Source organism: Dermacentor albipictus, chromosome 7 (genome assembly GCF_038994185.2).
Source record: "Dermacentor albipictus isolate Rhodes 1998 colony chromosome 7, USDA_Dalb.pri_finalv2, whole genome shotgun sequence".
Lineage (NCBI taxonomy): Eukaryota > Metazoa > Arthropoda > Arachnida > Ixodida > Ixodidae > Dermacentor > Dermacentor albipictus.
The window spans coordinates 93908806-93928054 of NC_091827.1; the positions used below are offsets into that span (position 1 = coordinate 93908806).

At 46.1% G+C, this 19249-nt stretch overlaps 1 protein-coding gene across 1 annotated transcript; it reads right to left on the reverse strand.

The window, feature by feature from the left end:
• Positions 1 to 1424: 1424 nt before the first annotated feature.
• On the reverse strand, positions 1425 to 19224 carry LOC139048094 (uncharacterized). The gene is made up of 4 exons (XM_070522520.1): positions 18619 to 19224; positions 14062 to 14196; positions 9383 to 9541; positions 1425 to 1649 (listed from the first exon to the last, which is right to left on the reverse strand). The coding sequence occupies exons 1-4, from the start codon at positions 19078 to 19080 to the stop codon at positions 1479 to 1481; spliced, it is 927 nt and encodes a 308-aa protein (XP_070378621.1). The 5' UTR covers positions 19081 to 19224; the 3' UTR covers positions 1425 to 1478.
• Between the last annotated feature and the right edge of the window lie 25 nt (positions 19225 to 19249).

Consider the following 19249-nt stretch of genomic DNA (forward strand, 5'->3'; position numbering starts at 1 on the left):
GCACTTCAACAGATGAACAACAAACCAAAACCAATGAGAAATTGTGAGCTTGCTATAATATTAAGGACAACTTATGAATAAGTATTTATTTCCTGGCAGAACAAAAATGAACAAATGCTCTGCATACACACATAGCACGTGTCCAACGCAACTTGCGAGGAAATGTAAAAATATGCAAATGCTACGTAGTTGGACAGAACGAAAGTAACGTTTGCCGTGGATTGGAGCAAGCCAGACAATTTCCGGTATCTTGCCTAACTACATTAGAAAAATATGTTCAGAGCAAAAGTGTCAATTAAAAAATTGTAGACCATACTGAAAAATTGCAGATCCAGCTTTCTGTTGCTCGATACATGCTACATAAAAGTGTTTTTCTACAAAAGAAGTACCGCGAAACAATGCACCAGCACCTATTTCGTTTCACACGCTTTCTTTCAGGCTTGTGAAAAACTTGCGTAGCAGGTATTGAGCAACCAAGAGCTGGATAGGGAATTTTTCAGAATGGTCTACAATTTTCTCATCGATACTTTTGCTCTGAACATAATATCTAATAATGTTGATTAACTTATCTAATTAGGCACAGTACAAAAATTGCCTGACTTGCTGCAAGCAACAGCAAGCAACATCACCCATGTTCTGCAAAACTATGCGACACTTGCATATATTTAAGTTATGGGACAAATTATGTGGGACAACCATTATACTATCCATATATACATATCTACCAAGGCAGGGATGGCCTTGGATCCTGTTAAGCACCAGAGCAGTGAAAACATGTTTACTATAAGCAGAGAGTTAGTTTTTTAAAACTATGTACAACTGTGTAAATAAGGCACTTCATGTACATGTGAAGTGGAAGGTTAAAATTTAGATTAAATGCATAAGAACAGTCGTGTTATGTACACAAATGAAAAATGCTAAGAATGGACAAACAAAAACTAAATGCTGCCACAAATTACTGCTTTCCCAAACAAACAACCAACCCAAACATTGCATTTAACTATAGGATTCGATCTGGAGATTAGACCACTGCTGAATTCTGTTATGTTCTTTCACTTCCAGTGAAAATCTGGTTCCAACTCAAACTTCAAAGTGACAGAGCATGGGGCATCGCAGATGGCCTCCTGTTTCCAAAAGGACCTGGTTTCAGTTCACTATTAAAATTCTTAAATATAGACAAGAAATGCAGGCAGAAAGGACAAAAAGCTTGAGGATGTGCCTTTTTCTTAACAAGGCAGTTTGATGGTTAGGTAGCAGTGCATGAAAGGCAATATCACAGATGGCAACCCCACTCATTAAGCTTGTGTTTAGGAAAGCTTTCTTCAACTGCCAGTTTAATTTATGATCTATAGTGCCCCGTGCAATTTTACATAAAAAAATAAATATTTAAAATACATGATTTACACAAGTTCTAAGACATTAAATACAAGCCTAAAATGCAACAATGTTTAATGCAACATAAGCAATACATTTCGGTTCTACTTGAACCGAGTGCCGCTTTCCCTGATCTTTGCACGGCCTTCGAGGGCGTTGAGAAGCGTTGCATGGCACAGGTTACTCTTTAGGGCCTCGAGGGAAGCCCTGGCAGCTGCAACAAGCTCCCCGTCTTTGTCGTCCAGCACCAGAGGGGGCAGACGAGAAGGTGGCCCCTGTAATGGTACCAGTACCACATTTCAACCAATACTGTATCACTGTCATTGTGATCCACCTATTTCCATTTCTTTTCATTGGGTTCAAGGCTCAACTATCAGGTGCTACATAGAGAATTGGTTTAGAAATTAGAACAAGCAATGTACTTCCCTACTGTTCATGGCCGTTTGCAATGCAAAGGAACGAGATGCCTCCAGGCAACGTTGCCTTAAATATAATTTCCCTGGAACAAGTATTGTACTAAAAATATTGTGAACACATGTAACCTTCTGTATGAAATAAATATCACTAAACTTAGCGAAGTACCATATTTATTCGAATCTAGGCCGATGGTTTTTTTCAAATAATCATATTCCAAACTCTAGGGTTGGCTCGGATTTGAGGATTTTAAAAAACGTGCCAGTTTTTCATTGAAACTGCTAAATATGGTGCATAGCTAGTGCCATCTAGAAAAGTGAGTATCGCAGCCGCTAATAGCTGTGCCAGTGGCCAACCGTACACAAGCGAGGTCGCCATTTTGACCTGTATCGTGTCAGCCGTATCGGTGTGCGGCGTGGTGTTATCGCGATGGCACCAAGTAGGAGATGCCACTACAGTGCCGCTTTCAAGCGAAAAGTTGTGATAGCCGCAGAGGCATCGTCGAACCTTCAAGCCGGGCGGGACTTCGGCGTCGACAAGAAAAACATCCGTCGTTGGAGGGGCCAATGCCAGCAGCTTTTTGCGTGCGCCGCAACAAGGATGGCATTCAGCAGACCAAAGAAAGGCCGTCACCACGAAGTGGAGACAGTTTTGGCCAACTTTTTTCAAACGCAGAGAGCAGCTGCTCTTCCAGTGACAACAGAAGTGCTCCAAGCGAAAGCTGGGGAACTTTCGAGGGAGCGAGGTGTAACGCCAAAGGATTTCAAAGCCAGCCGGGGCTGGCTTCAGAAATTCACAAAGCACTTCGGCTTCAGCCTTCTACGTCGCACTTCAATCACCCAGAAGCTGCCAAGCGATTTCGAAGAAAAGGTGATAGCTTTTCCACGCTACGTGTTGCGAATGAGAAAAGCGGCAGGCTACAACCATAGGCAAATCGGCAACACCGAGCAGACGGCTGTGTATTTTGATATGCCAGTGACGTACACCATGAATGAAAAGGGTGCCAAGGAGGTGAAGGTGCGCTCTGCAGGCTATGAGAAGCAGCGCGCAACTGTGATGCTGTGCTGCACAGCTGATGGACATAAACTCCCTCCTTATATGATATTTAGAGGGAAGACACTGCCTGCTCGAGAAACTTTCTCAAGAAATGTCATTGTGCGGGCAAATGAGAACGGGTGGATGACGGGCGCGATGGTGGAAGAGTGGGTTAAGATTGTGTGGCGACAGTGTCCAGGAGCGCTTTTGACAAAGAACTCGCTCCTTGTCGTTGACTCTTACCGTGGGCACTTGATCGACAATGTGAAGGTTGCACTCGCCCAAGCGAACACGGACCTCACTGTTATACTGGGCGGCATGACGGGCCAGTTGCAGCCACTTCACTGCATCAACAAACCTTTCAAGGATCGTCTACGGAAATATTACACAGACTAGTTGACTGACGAAGACCACAGGCTAACGGCAACGGGCCGCATCAAACGTGCATCGCTATCGCAGCTGGCAGGCTGGGTAGTTGCAGCGTGGGACGACATCCCAGATACTTTGATGGTGCGCGCCTTTAAAAAGTGCAGCATATCTAATGCGCTTGACGGTACCGAAGATAGTGCATTGTTTGAAGGTGATAGTGACAAGGAACACAGCGACGAGCCTAGCGGCGACGACAATGTTGAATGAGCTCTGCACATTCAGATTCAATAAATGCTGTTCGCATTTTGTGAATGCTGTCCTCGCTTTTTTTGGCTTCGGACTTTAGGGGGTCAGCTTAGAATCAGGGTCGGCCTATATTCGAGTAAATACGGCAAGTGCTTGGGCTAGCTGGTAAGTCATCCTAAGTATGCTCACAGCTCAAGGCCAAAACAGAAACAAGATGCAACACAGACTGCACTGACTTCCAACCGATTTTGTTCACACAAACAACACTTACACAAGACCATGCAATGAAAACACCACAGTAAATGGATTAGGTGCGAACGGTATGTCCATGTTTTTTTCCTTGCCTCTGTCTACCTTTAGCATTGTGCTTTACAGCATGGTTAGGATGTCATAAATATTTCAAATGCATGCATCTACAAAAGGTGTTTGCAAGGAAGGTACTTAAAATTAAAAAAAATTGTTCCTCATCCTAGAATTACATGCTCGGTTAGGAGCGAGACCACAGTAAAAGGCTGCAGATTAATCCTGACCATTTGGGGTTCGTAAAGCTGGATTCATCTGGCAGATAAAATCACTGCTTCATTGGGTGGATGAGCATTACATTGTTCAGCTGTGCCAACTCGCCCTGCAAGCAGCTAGTCTGCTTTGTGCTGCTGTGCAGTACGACTCACCATCACAGACGCATTGTATCCTTTGGTGCATAAAATCAGCCATTTAGCCCATCGCATGAATTCCGTTTTAATGTGCTCCCAAAGCACTGTACACAATGGAAGATGGAATTTGCATCGTTCACCCATCAGAGTGGAGCAGAGACTGCTTGGGAATCAAACCCACGACCTCTTGCTTGGCAGCAGAATGCAATAGCTATGGAGGAGAAGGGGGCTCCAGTTGGATGCGTTTTACAGCGGAGGTGTATGTGTCTATCCTCCCATACATATTTCGATGTCCGTGCCTCAAAACTCCCTCGCCCCCAATGAGGAGACAAAGCAAACCAGTAAGGCATGTGCTGACACCTGGTGTAGCAATACGAAAGCAAAGAAACCACCTAAGATACAGTTTCATACAATAATTACCAGAAGGAACTCGGGCACTAGGTCTACGGAAGCGGCAATCAGGGCAGTTCAGCCAGCATGGGAATCGTGGAAAGTACAGTAGCCGGCCGACTTTCCGGACCTGGAGGGGGCCGTAAAATAGTCCAAACAAAATAAAAGTCTAAAAAATCTGCGAGTCGCAAAACTGAACTTTATTCCAGCTCAACTGGGCTAAAAAAAGTTCTGGATGCCTTGCTTTAAATTCCTGCTACTTGTATTGACGTCTGCTTGCACCTGTGCAAGTGTCAAGTTCTCGTCATAAGCACTAGACAACAATGTTAGAGCATGGATGGTTGTGAGCGGCCAGATGTGTCATCAGAGTCACCTTGCGGCGGCGCGGTCACCTGGCGCACAATCTCCCCTGTGAGCTCCGCACACAACTCCATGTTGTTGTCAGTTGCAGCAAGCTCGTGAAAAGTAACAGCAGCAGGAAGGTTCATCCCACTGCTGTGCAAGTCTAATCAGCTGCTCGCCGTTGTCGACTGCATTGACGATGTCTTCAGTGGTGCCGTTTGCCTCTCCGGCCACGGGCTCTTCAGAGTTGCAATATTCGGCATGCCTCAAAGAATTTGCAATTTTCAAAGGCTGAACAGCCTTCCACGCACATGCTAGCATGCAGAGTGCTGAAAACAGGTTAACAGGGTACGTCTTCCAGTTGTCAAAGCACGTGAGTGTGTGGCAAAGCAGATTGGCCCTGTAGTGCACCTTGAGGTGTTTAATGACCCCTTGGTCCCTCAACTGGAGCACTCTTAAAAAAATTATGGGGTTTTCCGTGCCAAAACCACTTTCTGATTATGAGGCACGCCGTAGTGGGGGACTCCGGAAATTTTGACCACCTGGGGTTCTTTAACGTGCACCTAAATCTAAGTACACGGGTGTTTTCGCATTTCGCCCCCCTCGAAATGCAGCCGCCGTGGCCGGGATTCGATCCCGCGACCTCGTGCTCAGCAGCCTAACACCATAGCCACTGAGCAACCACGGCGGGTAACTGGAGCACTCTTGTATTCGGCAGTAAGAATTCAAGATGAATAGCTTGCAGGTTGTTTATGGTGCCATGTGCCCTGCAGCTGTCTACAAATATTACCACTTGCCTCTTCTGGTGCTCAAACAACTAGTCCAGACAGCGGATGTAACCTTCAAACAAGCTTTGCGTAATCCAGGCCTTTGAATTGCTGCTGTACCACACAGAAAGGTTCTTTGCACCCTTAAAGCAACTGGGGTTTTTCGCCTTGCCTATCACTAGAAGGGGCAGCTCCTCGGTGCCAACTGCATTTGTTACAACCATGACAGTTACCCTCTCCTCACTATGCTTCCCACCAGTGCGGGCCTCACTAGTGAAAAAAAGTGAACGGTCAGGCAGCATTTTGAAGGACAGGCCTGTCTCGTCACAATGAAAAATGTCTGCAGGAGCATACTCTTGCATCAGAGCCTTCAACTTACTTGTCCGGTAATCTTTGACAGTAGATTGATCCCTGGCACCGCTCTCCCCACAAACTTTTTTTAAACAGATTCCATGCCTTTTATTGAAACCATGGATCCACCTATCAGTGAACTTAGTCCTGAATGCCAATTTTCAAAGCAAGCATCTCTGCTTTTTGCTTGAGCATGTTGCCCGAAACTGGGAAGTTCTCTGTTAGGATTCCTCTCAACCACAGCTGCAGGGCCTCTTCAAGCTTCGGATATTGTCTTTTTCAGTCATTTTTTTGTAGTTTTGTAAAGCGGCAAGTCGACTGCAGAAAAGATCTTTGTTTTTCACGTAATCAGACAATGCCTGCTTGGAGAGCTTAAACTCTTTCGTGACGTCGACTTGGGTCCGTGCTAGCTCAATAGGCCTAATAATGGTGGCATTGTAATTCAGTGTCATGGTCAAATATTTTCCGCGCTTCTTCGACACACTCGGTGGAGGCAGGTGAAGAGTTGGGGTCATGGTGTCGAAAACACGCCAGCGTTGCTCGGAATGAAGGGCCACAAGACACTCAAATAGCGATGACACATTGTGCAGCGGCTAGTGATGGCAGGCAATGATTTCAATTGGACTGGACAAAGACTGACGGATCACAGCTGGACAGAAGCGTCCACGACACTACCTACGACACTGAAGCAAAACTGGTGATGATGGTGCTTATTGTCAGCATCACTTGGTGTTCATAGGTAGTGTCCGAAAATGGCCGTGCATGACCTGTGTCTGGTTCTCAAAATCGCTTCCGCTGCAGTCTACAGTAAAAAGCATCGCTCTCTAAGAACAGCATTTTCAACAATAGGTGTCACCGTTCCCGCATGGATTTGGAGGCCTCCTATACTTGCCAATAAAATTACTGTACCAATCTAAGCCAATCCGCATCTGATCCGAAGCTAGCCAGGTGGCTGAAGATTCAAAATGGTGTCCCCCTTGAGTCACAGCGCTGGTCGGTCGCAGCAAATTTTGTCTGGAAAATCTAACTTTTGGCTTTATGTTGTCCAAAAATGATTATGGGAGCCCTGACGGTGCATTTATGAAGTCTGGAATATCCATAAGGCCCGCATTTTTGGAGTCCGAAAACTTAGTCGGCTACTGTACATGGATTTGCCTACACTTCATCTTTCTGGCTTTCAACATATCTTTGAATTTGTAAATTCATCATTTTCAACAAAGTACTCTGTAATAAATGATTACATAAACATTATTAAAATTATCCTTCAGCAGGATTCGAACACAGGACCTCTAGCACACAAGCTCCACACTGAAACCATTACACCATGGATGCATGCATCGACAAGCGGTATAGAATGCACTTATAAATTTCTTTCGGGCATGCCAGCGTCTTCAGATGCTTGGAGTGTTTCAATATGGACACCTCACCAGGTTGAGCCGCTACTAGTAGCAATTGTGCGAGTTCACAGAATATTCTACAGATGCAGAAGGGAAAAGCCCCACAATAAGTATGTTTTTACACGCATTGGCGGCCTTCGTCTTTTTACAGCTCCGTTGGTAGCCCACATTCACAGAGCGGAATGGCTGCAATGTTTTTTTGAACAACTTAGTCTAACCTCGTTAATTTGAACACAGATAATTCTTACTTTAGGTTTATTCTGACTGACGTTGTGGCCCCATCAAAGTTATGTGGATTCAAATGGCTAAAAACACTTGGTACAGTCCCATCAAAGTTATGTGCATTCCAATGGCTAAAAACGCCTGGTAGAGTTGAACCCATTATAATGATACCAGCTTTAACAATATATCGATTATAACAATGAAAAGCTGCTGCACAGTCAACTTTTGCATGTTTTCTATCTGCAAATAACCGCATTATTACATATGCCACATAATCGGTTATAACGATGAAGTCTGGCTGCTGGGAGTCCGTGCCGAAAAGTAAAGAATGCAAAATCCTGGAAAAAAAAAAAGAAAAGGTGAAATGCCAGCCGCTGCACCATTGCCCGCCACCCCAACTGCTGCCGCGACTTCTCTCCATGAGAGACACACGCCAGCGTTGCATGTATCCCCCCCGTCGCCCTTTCCCCCCTCCAAAAGCAAATGGGCTGCGCCCATAGCGCTGCACTGCGCCACCCTTCGAAACAAGAATGGACCGCGCAAACTGCACTGCCGGCCCTACCGGTGCTACTGGCACTGCTCCCAGATTGCTCGCTGGGCTCTTGCAGTTGGTTCTTTATTCTATGGCCCTCATTCTGCACAATTTTGCAAATGGATTAAGCCACGCGTGCATGTCTTTGTTCGTTGCGTCGAAGTCAATCCTGGCCATGTTGTTTCTCAGCCTCTTTGATTCGCCGCTGAAACGGAAGATGGCTGATCCGCCCGCTGATCATCGGCAATGCAGGACATTGCCAGCGAAAAGAAAGTGCACTGCTGTAGATTTGGAAATGAAGTGTTTTCTAACCGATGAGGCAAATGTCATGAATGTGCTTGCATCGGATAGGACAGTGACAGCCATGACGGCAGCGCTGATGCAATGAAACAGGCTGCCTCAACACTGTCCCCGCGGGAGGTCCTGTAGATGATTCAGTCCCTCATGGGACTTCTCACGAGGGACAATCCGTATCACTACGTGGATCACTTTGATGCCTTGGAGAAGGATGTCTGCAAGCTTTGCATAAAGCAAGCAAGGCCAACGGACATGCAGTTTTCTCATGCAAGCCAGTGGGAAGCAAGTGGCGAGATGCTGCCGTGACTACCTTCCTGCATTTTTTAAAAGGCGCCTTTTGGGGCCGTCAAAGCTATGCCTTGGCGGAGCTCGTATGTCGCTTGCCGTTCGTGGTCCCTCTTGTACATGTACAGGCATGCATCACGTATTCTTCTGTTAGTGACGGGTGTGGTGTACAGTCAAGGGTGTGGTGTACAGTCAATGACAGATTTTCCGGACCCTCAATTTTTTGGACATGCCCGATAATTTGGACACCTTCGCAGCACTGCCATGTACCCCACAGAGTGAACTTATAAGAGCGTCTGAAATTTCGGATGCAAAAACCGTTTGCCTTCCAGTTTTCTGGACTTTTTGCCATGGAAGCAGGTCTGAAACGGCATTAATCAAAGCCACCCCCACCGCCATTTTGATTGTCTCGCCCCTTTGAGCTGGTGTTCTCACACAAAGATCTGCCGGCAGCCGTAGCCACACCGCGGCAACGCTAGGCCTAGCTACTTCCGACATTTGCTACCAAGCTTCTTGCTGTTCGGTGCCATTTTTCATTGAAACAATTTGCCGCTACCAGCAATGACACTGACTACCTTTGTAATGCTCACCAATGGCTTTGGAGTGTGAAAAGCATGGTGCTATGCATGTCTGTTCCCGTTCATATATTTTTGTTCTGTAGCATTCCTTGAAATGCACGCAAGACAAAGCACATGCGACACTGCTTGCCTGCATCAGGGATTTGCCAGCCTTGACGAGTCGCTCGGCAGCCTGGCGGTAGCTGGCACAGAGCCGGGGGTCAAGTGGTGGCTCCTCGGGCTCCGGTGACGCGGCTGCGGCAGCCAACCTTGCCTTGTCGACCCGAATCGATTCCTCAAGCTGCTTAATCTGCACACAGAAAGTTCACGAAGAGGACTAAACACACATGAAGCATCAGGGACGTCAGTTTACAGTGGTGCCTCACCGAGGAATCTTGTGAAGTAAAATGGAGCCGCTCACAACACTTTTTTAGCTCAGAATCCCTACCTAAATACAAGAAAACAGAGAAATCGTTTTTGCCAGTAATGGCTGCACTGATTTTGATGATGTTTCTTGCATAGAAAGGAAATGCCACACTCTAGTGCCTGTAGGAAGCTGACATTTAACTTAGGCCCTCATTGTTTTCAGAAACTTCAAGATTACAAAACTTCAGAAAAATCAATTACAAAGTTTATAACCTTAGCTCGGCAATGAAAAAATATCACTATTCTGTAAGCCACACTTAACAAATCTAAAACAGACCAAATCGATGTAGTATACAGCACTCTGGAATGTGCTATTAATTTATAGATAAGAATCTAGCAGAACTAATATAAAGAATGCAACAATCTCACGCAAGCTGTAAATGTATATATTGTTACGGTGGAAAAAGAGTACAAGGTTGTGGATGATGAAGACGACAAAGTGGCAACAGCCTCTCAGGATTCTGGGCCACTGTTTATATACGCATTGTGTAAATACATCGTGTAAACAGTTTCATACCCGTGACAATATCATATTTGTCCACTTCATCTTCTACGACAGATGCAGTTTAAAAAAACTGCAATATTTTGTTTTTGGTGCATTGTTATCAATTTTTTAACTTTGTGTTTCTATTAATTCATAAACTTGCCTTTTCAGAAGCTTTCACAAGTATTTCCTGGCTCTAAATAAGATACTGCTTCATAGACGTCATGAACATTTACATTTCTCTCTTAAATGCAGTAAATTTCTTTCAAATCTGTCCAGTGGTTGCATTAAAAGCGATTCTGTGTTTTACATGTACATATCTGAATAGTGAAATTTGAGTTGGCCTTGAGCCTAAATGTCCTTTTTACTAATAGAGCCAGCCCATTTTCTCCGAGCAAAGCAGACGTATTGGTTCATAGGCGCGCCTGCGCATTTCCAACATAGACCGGAGAAAGTTTCACGAAAATGTCTCCTGCCTTATCTAGCAGAGGGAGAGACTTGCACTGAACCACAAGCGTTTAAAAGTGTGCAGGTGGTTGTAAGCACCAGTGGAGATAGTCCCCTTTCTTTTATCATCCACCACCTCTCTGGATCTCGAGTGCCCTCCTTCCTTGGTAAATAAGCTGATAAATTGTACCTTATGTGTTACAATACTTGTGTATTTTTTGTGCATTTCTGACTGATTAAGCGTGGTCTGGGAACTAATTAATAGATTTACCATGGAAAACAACTGGAAAACGTGTCCTGCAGAACAAATGTCGAACAGAAAGAACCCTCCCATAGAATAAATTAAGTTCATTACGCGAGGCAACACTATAGCAAGAAGCAGTCAAGTATCATTGAGTTGCCCAGATATTAGATATTATCAGGAGAGCACAGAAATTCTTGCAATAATTTCCAGTTGATTAATTTGATTTAATGTCTCAAAGTAACACATCAGTGATGAGCGGGGCTGTAATGAAGGGCTCACAATTTCAGCTATGGTGTCTTTAATGTACACCAAAGCACAACACCCAAAAGTTTTTGCTATCCGTCATTATTGGAGCACAGCCAATGATACAAGGAATAGAACCCACGTCATTGTGCTTGGCAGCAGAATGCCATAGCCACTGTGGCAGCCGCAATGCGAGTCAAACTTAAATGACAAACGGGTACTGCATATCGTTCGAGGTATTGTTACTGTGCACAGAGCTTTTGGGAGCTCTGAAAAATTACACAAGCGTCAGCCAAGAATGCCGCCACAGACACAAATGTTATACCATCTCCCACAGTGCAGCATGTCTTGTTTACATAACTGGTGTAAGCTTTTGGCATGAAGTTATAAGTTACTATGCTGCCATTTTGATGTAAAAGAAAATGCAACATAGAAGCACATAAGCACCAGCATAGTAACATAAAAAATCCAGTACGGTTATCAACAAATTTTCCTACAAATTCCCTCACTAACAATGGACTCACTACAAGCTCCCCAATTCAGCACAACACTCTTCCAGCACTAAATTTAGGTGTGCATTACTCTACCCCTCAAACCTGCCGGTAGGACTGGGCACGGCATGATCTTCAAGACAGCTAGCACAATTAATCAGTGGCAGAAAAACAGTCCTGTGCTCCTTACCAGGCTATTCCAGTCCCTTGTTCACAAGTCGTGAACATCAACCAGGGCAAAAGCGCAATCTACAAAGGACATCACTTCTGATCTCTATCCCAGCTGAATCAATTTGTTGTCTTGGTTGTCTGTCGTCTGCAATCAGCTGATTCCGCTCGGTGCAGTACATTTTGCACTACGCATATGACAGCAACTGGATATCACTGAAAAGCGTGGAGTCCTGGTACTCGGAAGTTGATGGCCCCTCTGAACAATAAGAGTGCCAACATGACATCTGGTATGGGTGTAGTGCCCACACGTGCCCTGAAGAAGAGTAAGATGCGGAGGGTGGCAAAAGCAAGGAAGAAATCGCTCGCTCGTCTCTGAGCTCAGAGTGGTTCATGGCCCCCTAGGCTCGCATTTTCCCAATAAAATTCAATTGCAAGTGTAGCGCTCGTGCACGTATCAGATTTGTTGCTTGTGCTCAGTTTATACGGGTCGCTAGGGATTTTGAAAACTACTTCATGACCTCTCAACTACTCTGAAATCAGCACTTGACATCATAAGCCAGTGTGACAGAGGCTACACAGAGAACATTTCTCTATAAGACAAGGAAGGAATTGTGCAGTGGGCACTCCACGGGCAACCTAGTATGCCACCCTTCTAAATGCCTCATCTCGGGCCTATCCCTTGGCTTCATATGGCTGCGACCAACAAAAAGTGGGCTCCTCACTTCTGCCTCTCATTCAACCTATACAGGCAGCCGCCAAGGATTAAGTCTTCCCGTCATGCATTTAATAAGTGTGTCCACGGGATGGGGACGAATGACATAGCACTACCACAAAAATGTGTGCCCATCCTATATGGCTCTGGGGCACTTGCTTCAGCCCCCACATCTACAGGTAGGAGTGTGGAGCAGATATTGTGGAACCTACAGCGCGACAGGAAAGATTGCAGCTTACACTACGTAGTCGTTTTGGTAAAACGCTTTTTCCTTAGCTAAGTGGTCAAGTAACTCCAATTCTCGCTCCAGTAAGTCCAACGTGCCTCAAAGATATTGACTGGCACGTAACATTAATGTGATTAGCATTCTTTGGGAACTTCACCCAGTTTGGAGTATTCTCTGTACATATGTCTGTCTGTCCCCGTCTAACCACTTTCATGCCAACTTGGTCTAATGAGTAGAACAGCTGTGCTCAAAGAATCGCATTTGAAACCAACTTTAGGACCAACTTGGCGCACTGGGCATCTGCCGTTCTAGGTCGTGGTGGTAAACTTTATTGAACGGGCGAAGGGGAAAGGGGGAGGTGGCTGAGGGATCGGGCTCGAGTAAGGCCCTGGGCCTGCTTGGCCTTCTTTGCCCAGTCCACCAGTTCAAGCTGTCGGTCAACGTCCCCGGACCTGAGCTGTTCTTAAGTGAACCTCATTCATGGCAACTTGGGGTACTGGATATTTGCCGCTCTTCAACATGTTTCACGCCAACATGGGCCACTAAGTCTCTGCATCACTTCAATGAACCTCTACGACGCCAACCTGGGCCACAGGCCATGATCCTCTAGGTATGTGCTGCTGTTCATAGTCAATATAAACATTTCATCCTATTACACACCCATCATAATATAGATCGTTAATTGCATTAATGTCCCCAATAACCTCCAAAGGATGGATGCGCTGCAAATTTTTAAAATGCATTTCGAAGCCACTTAACGTAAACAAACAGTGGGTCAATACTATTTATTTCCGCAAAGCAAAGTGGATGACTGCGGGAGATGCTGCCCTAGAGGGCACTGGATTGATTTTGACCAAATCCAGTTCAGCATCATTCGCCTAAAGCTCTGCACAAAGGCATTCTATGAATTCAAAGCAAGCTGGAATGTGGCAGCCGCAACCTTGTTCTTGGCAGAGTCATGCCACAGCCGCCAAGTCTTCACAGAACGCAAAATAAATTGAAATCATGCTCTTGGTTCAGTCACTGAATACCCACCATTTAGGGTATTTTACTTATTCAGTTAATACAGGCTTTCTGGCAACCCCGAACAATGTGCCTGAAAGTGGCTGTCAAGAATCCGAGGAGTTAAAATGCGCCGCATAGGAGAAGCTCTCACGATTTAGACCTACGTTTGCTCGGTCTCTTCCACAAAATGAGCTCTATCGTCGGCAGTTGCGTAGAAGGAGGCATAAGATTGCTTTGTGGGATATTGCGCTCGTGCAACAATTTGTTAATTCTGTTGCAGGTGACATTTCACTCAACGCTAAGAATATTTTTGAAATGAAAATCCATAGCCCGAGGGATTTCGGTCTAACTGCAGGTCAGCTGTGTGTTGAAGCGGCATACCAGATTGTCCAGAGGGTCCTCTTCTGCAGCTGTCGACTTGTCACTGGGTCCGGCTCCATCGTCAGAATGCCAGAGACACTTGGCGGCCTTCCCTTCACGCTTGACCGAGGACGACGACACCACAGATGGCTCAGCCTGCAAAAAAAAAAGAAAACGAGAAAATGAACAACAAATAAATAAATAAGAAATAAACGGGGGTCTTTGTTGCAACAGTTGTAACAACGAACCTCATACTTTTATGCAAAAAGCCTTGCCTTGTCTCCAAACACAGGGTACATGCACTAAAGGTCGGCCATAACGTCACACTGCGGGGCCTCGGCACAGGTTACCATATTGGTGGTTGCACCCCAGCAGACGTGCTCTGCCCGGTGTTGCTGCACAAAGGCATCTTGTTTTATTGAGTGTGGCTCCGCTTCGACAAGAAAACTAGTATTAAATCTTTCAATGAATGGTGCTGCGTGAACGTGAGCTTGGTGGTGCAGGTGTGAGCTTCAACTAAATATGTGAATCCATCTCCAGGTGTGTGCTTTTGGGCACAGACGCATTAGCAGTGCATGGTGTGGTGTGGTCCACGGGCTTGATCTAGCAGGTCAAGAAACAAGCACAAGAATGTCAGTATTTGAGGGCGAGATTCTACGACGTGCTTTAAGTAACCGAAAGTGTGAACAAGCATCGGCATTTACGAGTGTGTAGTGTATTCAACTCCATCGGACTTCAGCAGCAGCCCGTATTCCTGCTGCGACTTCTTAAATACACGATGACGACGTTATCACGAAGAAGTTTCTCCTTCTGCGATAAGGGATGTGATCGAACTTTTGAAGTGAAGCACTCGAATGGTTGCGATTGCAATGTTTTGAATAGACTGCAGCTCAGCGTAGCGCTCCGTTGATGGTTCATGCCCGGCGAACTACGTTGATTTCGCATTCTTAAAGGGCCATGTCCCTGATGGAAGCTTCACGCGGTCAACTTGATTTCAAAACAACCACAACGTGCGAACGTACCATCTATTTGGCTCGGTGGTGAAACGAGAGCTATTTCCCACTAATCGCATAGGCTTTGCGTTCTCATGGCTGCGTACTTAGTAGGGTGCATGGGTTTGAGTTGGGATGACTAAATGCAGCGGAGATAAAACTCATCTTTCCTCTACTGTAAAAGCTACTACTACCCTCATGCATTTAGGAAGATGATGATGCAGGCATTTATATTGGGCTGTTGCTGAAGGCCGACGGAGCTCAATGCAAGCGCACAGTACCTGCACAGCCGGAATCGCAGATGCTTGTTCGCACACCTGGCTCCGTAAGCATGTCATAGGAACCCGCCCTCGAATGCTGACGTTGTCGCACTTGTTTCTTGACCTGTTATAAGAAACGCATGAGCTACAACATTCGCTGCTAATGCCTCCGGACCTGCGAGCACACACTCCGAGAATAATTAACATACTCGGGCAAAGCTCACACCTACACTACCAAGCTCAATTCACACAGCACATTCAATGAAACATTTAATACTAGTTTTCTTGTAGAACGAAACCACACGCGATAAAGCAAAATACCTTTGCACAGCAACAACGGGCAAGTAGAGTGAAAACAAAATACACTATACTAATGGGCGACCTTAATGCCAAGGTAGGCAAGAAGCAGGCTGGAGACAAGGCAGTGGGGGAATATGGCATAGGCACTAGGAATAGCAGGGGAGAGTTATTAGTAGAGTTTGCGGAACAGAATAATATGAGGATAATGAATACCTTCTTCCGCAAGCGGGATAGCCGAAAGTGGACGTGGAGGAGCCCGAACGGCGAGACTAGAAATGAAATAGACTTCATACTCTGCGCTAACCCCGGCATCATACAAGATGTGGACGTGCTCGGCAAGGTGCGCTGTAGTGACCACAGAATGGTAAGAACTCGAATTAGCCTAGACCTGAGGAGGGAACGGAAGAAACTGGTACATAAGAAGTCGATTAACGAGTTAGCGGTAAGAGGGAAAATAGAGGAATTCCAGATCAAGCTACAGAACAGGTATTCGGCTTTACCTCAGGAAGAGGACCTTAGTGTTGAAGCAATGAACGACAATCTTGTGGGCATCATTAAGGAGTGTGCAATGGAAGTCGGTGGTAACTCTGTTGGGTAGGATGCCAGCAAACTATCGCAGGAGACGAAGGATGTGATCAAGAAACGCCAATGTATGAAAGCCTCTAACCTTACAGCTAGAATAGAACTGGCAGAACTTTCGAAGTTAATCAACAAGCGTAAGACAGCTGACATAAGGAAGTATAATATGGATAGAATTGAACATGCTCTCAGGAACGGAGGAAGCCTAAAAACAGTGAAGAAGAAACTAGGAATTGGCAAGAATCAGATGTATGCGTTAAGAGACAAAGCCGGCAATATAATTACTAATATGGATGAGATAGTTCAAGTGGCTGAGGAGTTCTATAGAGATTTATACAGTATCAGTGGCACCCACGACGATAATGGAAGAGAAAATAGTCTAGAGGAATTCGAAATCCCGAAGGTAACGCCGGAAGAAGTAAAGAAAGCCTTGGAAGATATGCAAAGGGGGAAGGCAGCTGGGGAGGATCAGGTAACAGCAGATTTGTTGAAGGGTGGTGGACAGATTGTTCTAGAGAAACTGGCCACCCTGTATACGCAATAACTCATGACCTCGAGCGTACCGGAATCTTGGAAGAGCGCTAACATAATCCTAATCCATAAGAAAGGGGACGCCAAAGACTTGAAAAATTATAGACCGATCAGCCTACTGTCCGTTGCTTACAAAGTATTTACTAAGGTAATCGCAAATAGAATCAGGAACACCTTGGACTTCTGTCAACCAAAGGACCAGGCAGGATTCCGTAAAGGCTACTCAACAATAGACCATATTCACACTATCAATCAAGTGACAGAGAAATGTGCAGAATATAACCAACCCTTATATATAGCTTTCATTGATTACGAGAAAGCGTTCGATTCAGTCGAAACCTCAGCAGTCATGGAGGCATTACGGAATCAGGGTGTAGATGAGCCATATGTAAAAATACTGGAATATCTATATAGCGGCTCCACAGCCACCGTAGTCCTCCACAAAGAAAGCAACAAAATCCCAATAAAGAAAGGCATCAGGCAGGGAGATACGATCTCTCCAATGCTATTCACAGCATGTTTACAGGAGGTATTTAGAGACCTAGATTGGGAAGAATTGGGGATAAAAGTTGATGGAGAATACCTTAGCAACTTGCGATTCGCTGATGATATCGCCTTGCTTAGTAACTCAGGGGACCAATTGCAATGCATGCTCACTGACCTGGAGAGGCAAAGCAGAAGAGTGGGTCTAAAAATTAATCTGCAGAAAACTAAAGTATTGTTTAACAGCCTCGGAAGAGAGCAGCAATTTGCAATAGGCAGCGAGGCACTGGAAGTCGTAAGAGAATACATCTACTTAGGGCAGGTAGTGACGGCGGATCCGGATCATGAGACGGAAATAATCAGAAGAATAAGAATGGGCGGGAGTGCGTTTGGCAGGCTTTCTCAGATCATGAACAGCAGGTTGCCATTATCCCTCAAGAGAAAAAAGTATAATAGCTGTGTCTTACCAGTACTCACCTACGGGGCAGAAACCTGGAGGCTTACGAAAAGGGTTCTACTCAAATTGAGGACGACGCAACGAGCTATGGAAAGAAGAATGATAGGTGTAACATTAAGGGATAAGAAAAGAGCAGATTGGGTGAGGGAACAAACGCGAGTTAATGACATCTTAGTTGAAATCAAGAAAAAGAAATGGGCATGGGCAGGACATGTAATGAGGAGGGAAGATAACCGATGGTCATTAAGGGTTACGGAGTGGATCCCAAGGGAAGGGAAGCGTAGCAGGGGGCGGCAGAAAGCTAGGTGGGCGGATGAGATTAAGAAGTTTGCAGGGGCGGCATGGCCACAATTAGTACATGACCGGGGTTGTTGGAGAAGTATGGGAGAGGCCTTTGCCCCGCAGTGGGCGTAACCAGGCTGATGATGATGATGATGAACGGGCAGAACACGTCTGCCGAGGTGCAACCACAAATGTGGCAACCTGCGCCGAGGCACCCCAGCGCCGCGGGTGAGCTTCAGTGCATACACCCTATGCACTATCAGAGTACGCATTATTGATGGTTGTTAATACGTAGGAGAAAGTACTGTATTGAGCAGGTCATGCGATGCACAGAAAAAACCCGTCCGCCGTAAGAACGGTCGTCTCGCGAGAATGGCCGGCTCGGCTAATCAAAAAACGTGTTCATCTTGAGCAGTCACGAGCAATTGCCTTCGCACCATTTCACGCCATGAACGCAGAGACGAACCTACCACATGGGACCAGTTTCCTACGAGTTTTCAGCGTCGGCAGACTTGGGGGTCGAGCTAGCGCTTCCCCCAGCGCCGCATTGTTCTTGAAGACACCGGCGGGCGCAATAACACACAAGGTACGGCAAGAAAGAAAAGGAAACTACCTGCTTCTTCTCGTCCGTTCTATCTTACTGTGTTGAATTTCGTCTCGGCCTTCGACACCAAATAGCCCAAATGTCACGAACCTGTGGCATGGGCGTGGAGGCCACCGTTGGCTTGAAGGTCATGTTCCCGGAACACGGTCTGGAAAGCGTCGACGACGCCGAAGAAGCCTCGGAGTTCTGGACCATTTCAGCCGTCCCTAGAAGCATGTGCCAGAGGCGCGTCTGGTCGCTGTCGGCGGCCCTGCCTTCCGCGAAAGCAGCGAACTCCTGGGCGCGCGCCGGGTTCAGCTTCTTCAGCACCGACGATATGCGCTCTGTCAGCGCCTCGCTAGTCCCGTCGCCGGCCCCCAGTTCTCGCTCGGTTTTTCCCGAAGGGTCGATGGCGGTGAGCACCCAGCGAAGGAGCTCGAGGCGCTGGCGTCCAGGGGCGAAAAACAACTGCTTCACCTCGCCGTTGTCGTCGTTGGCAATCATGTTAAATGCACTTAGCAGCATAGAGGCGTCTCGGCAATTCAGGAGGTTGGCTGCTGATATTCCAGCCATGCCGACGAGGTGCCGTGAGGGGCTTTTGAAGGAAGTAACAACTGCCGACAAACCTGCGTTCTTCGTCAAATCCTACCGCCTTGTCAGCCGCGTACGCTACAGCTGCTGCTCCTGGTTGCCGCGTGCGTCTATTTGTCGTTCGAAAATCCCTCACGTGACCTGATCCTAG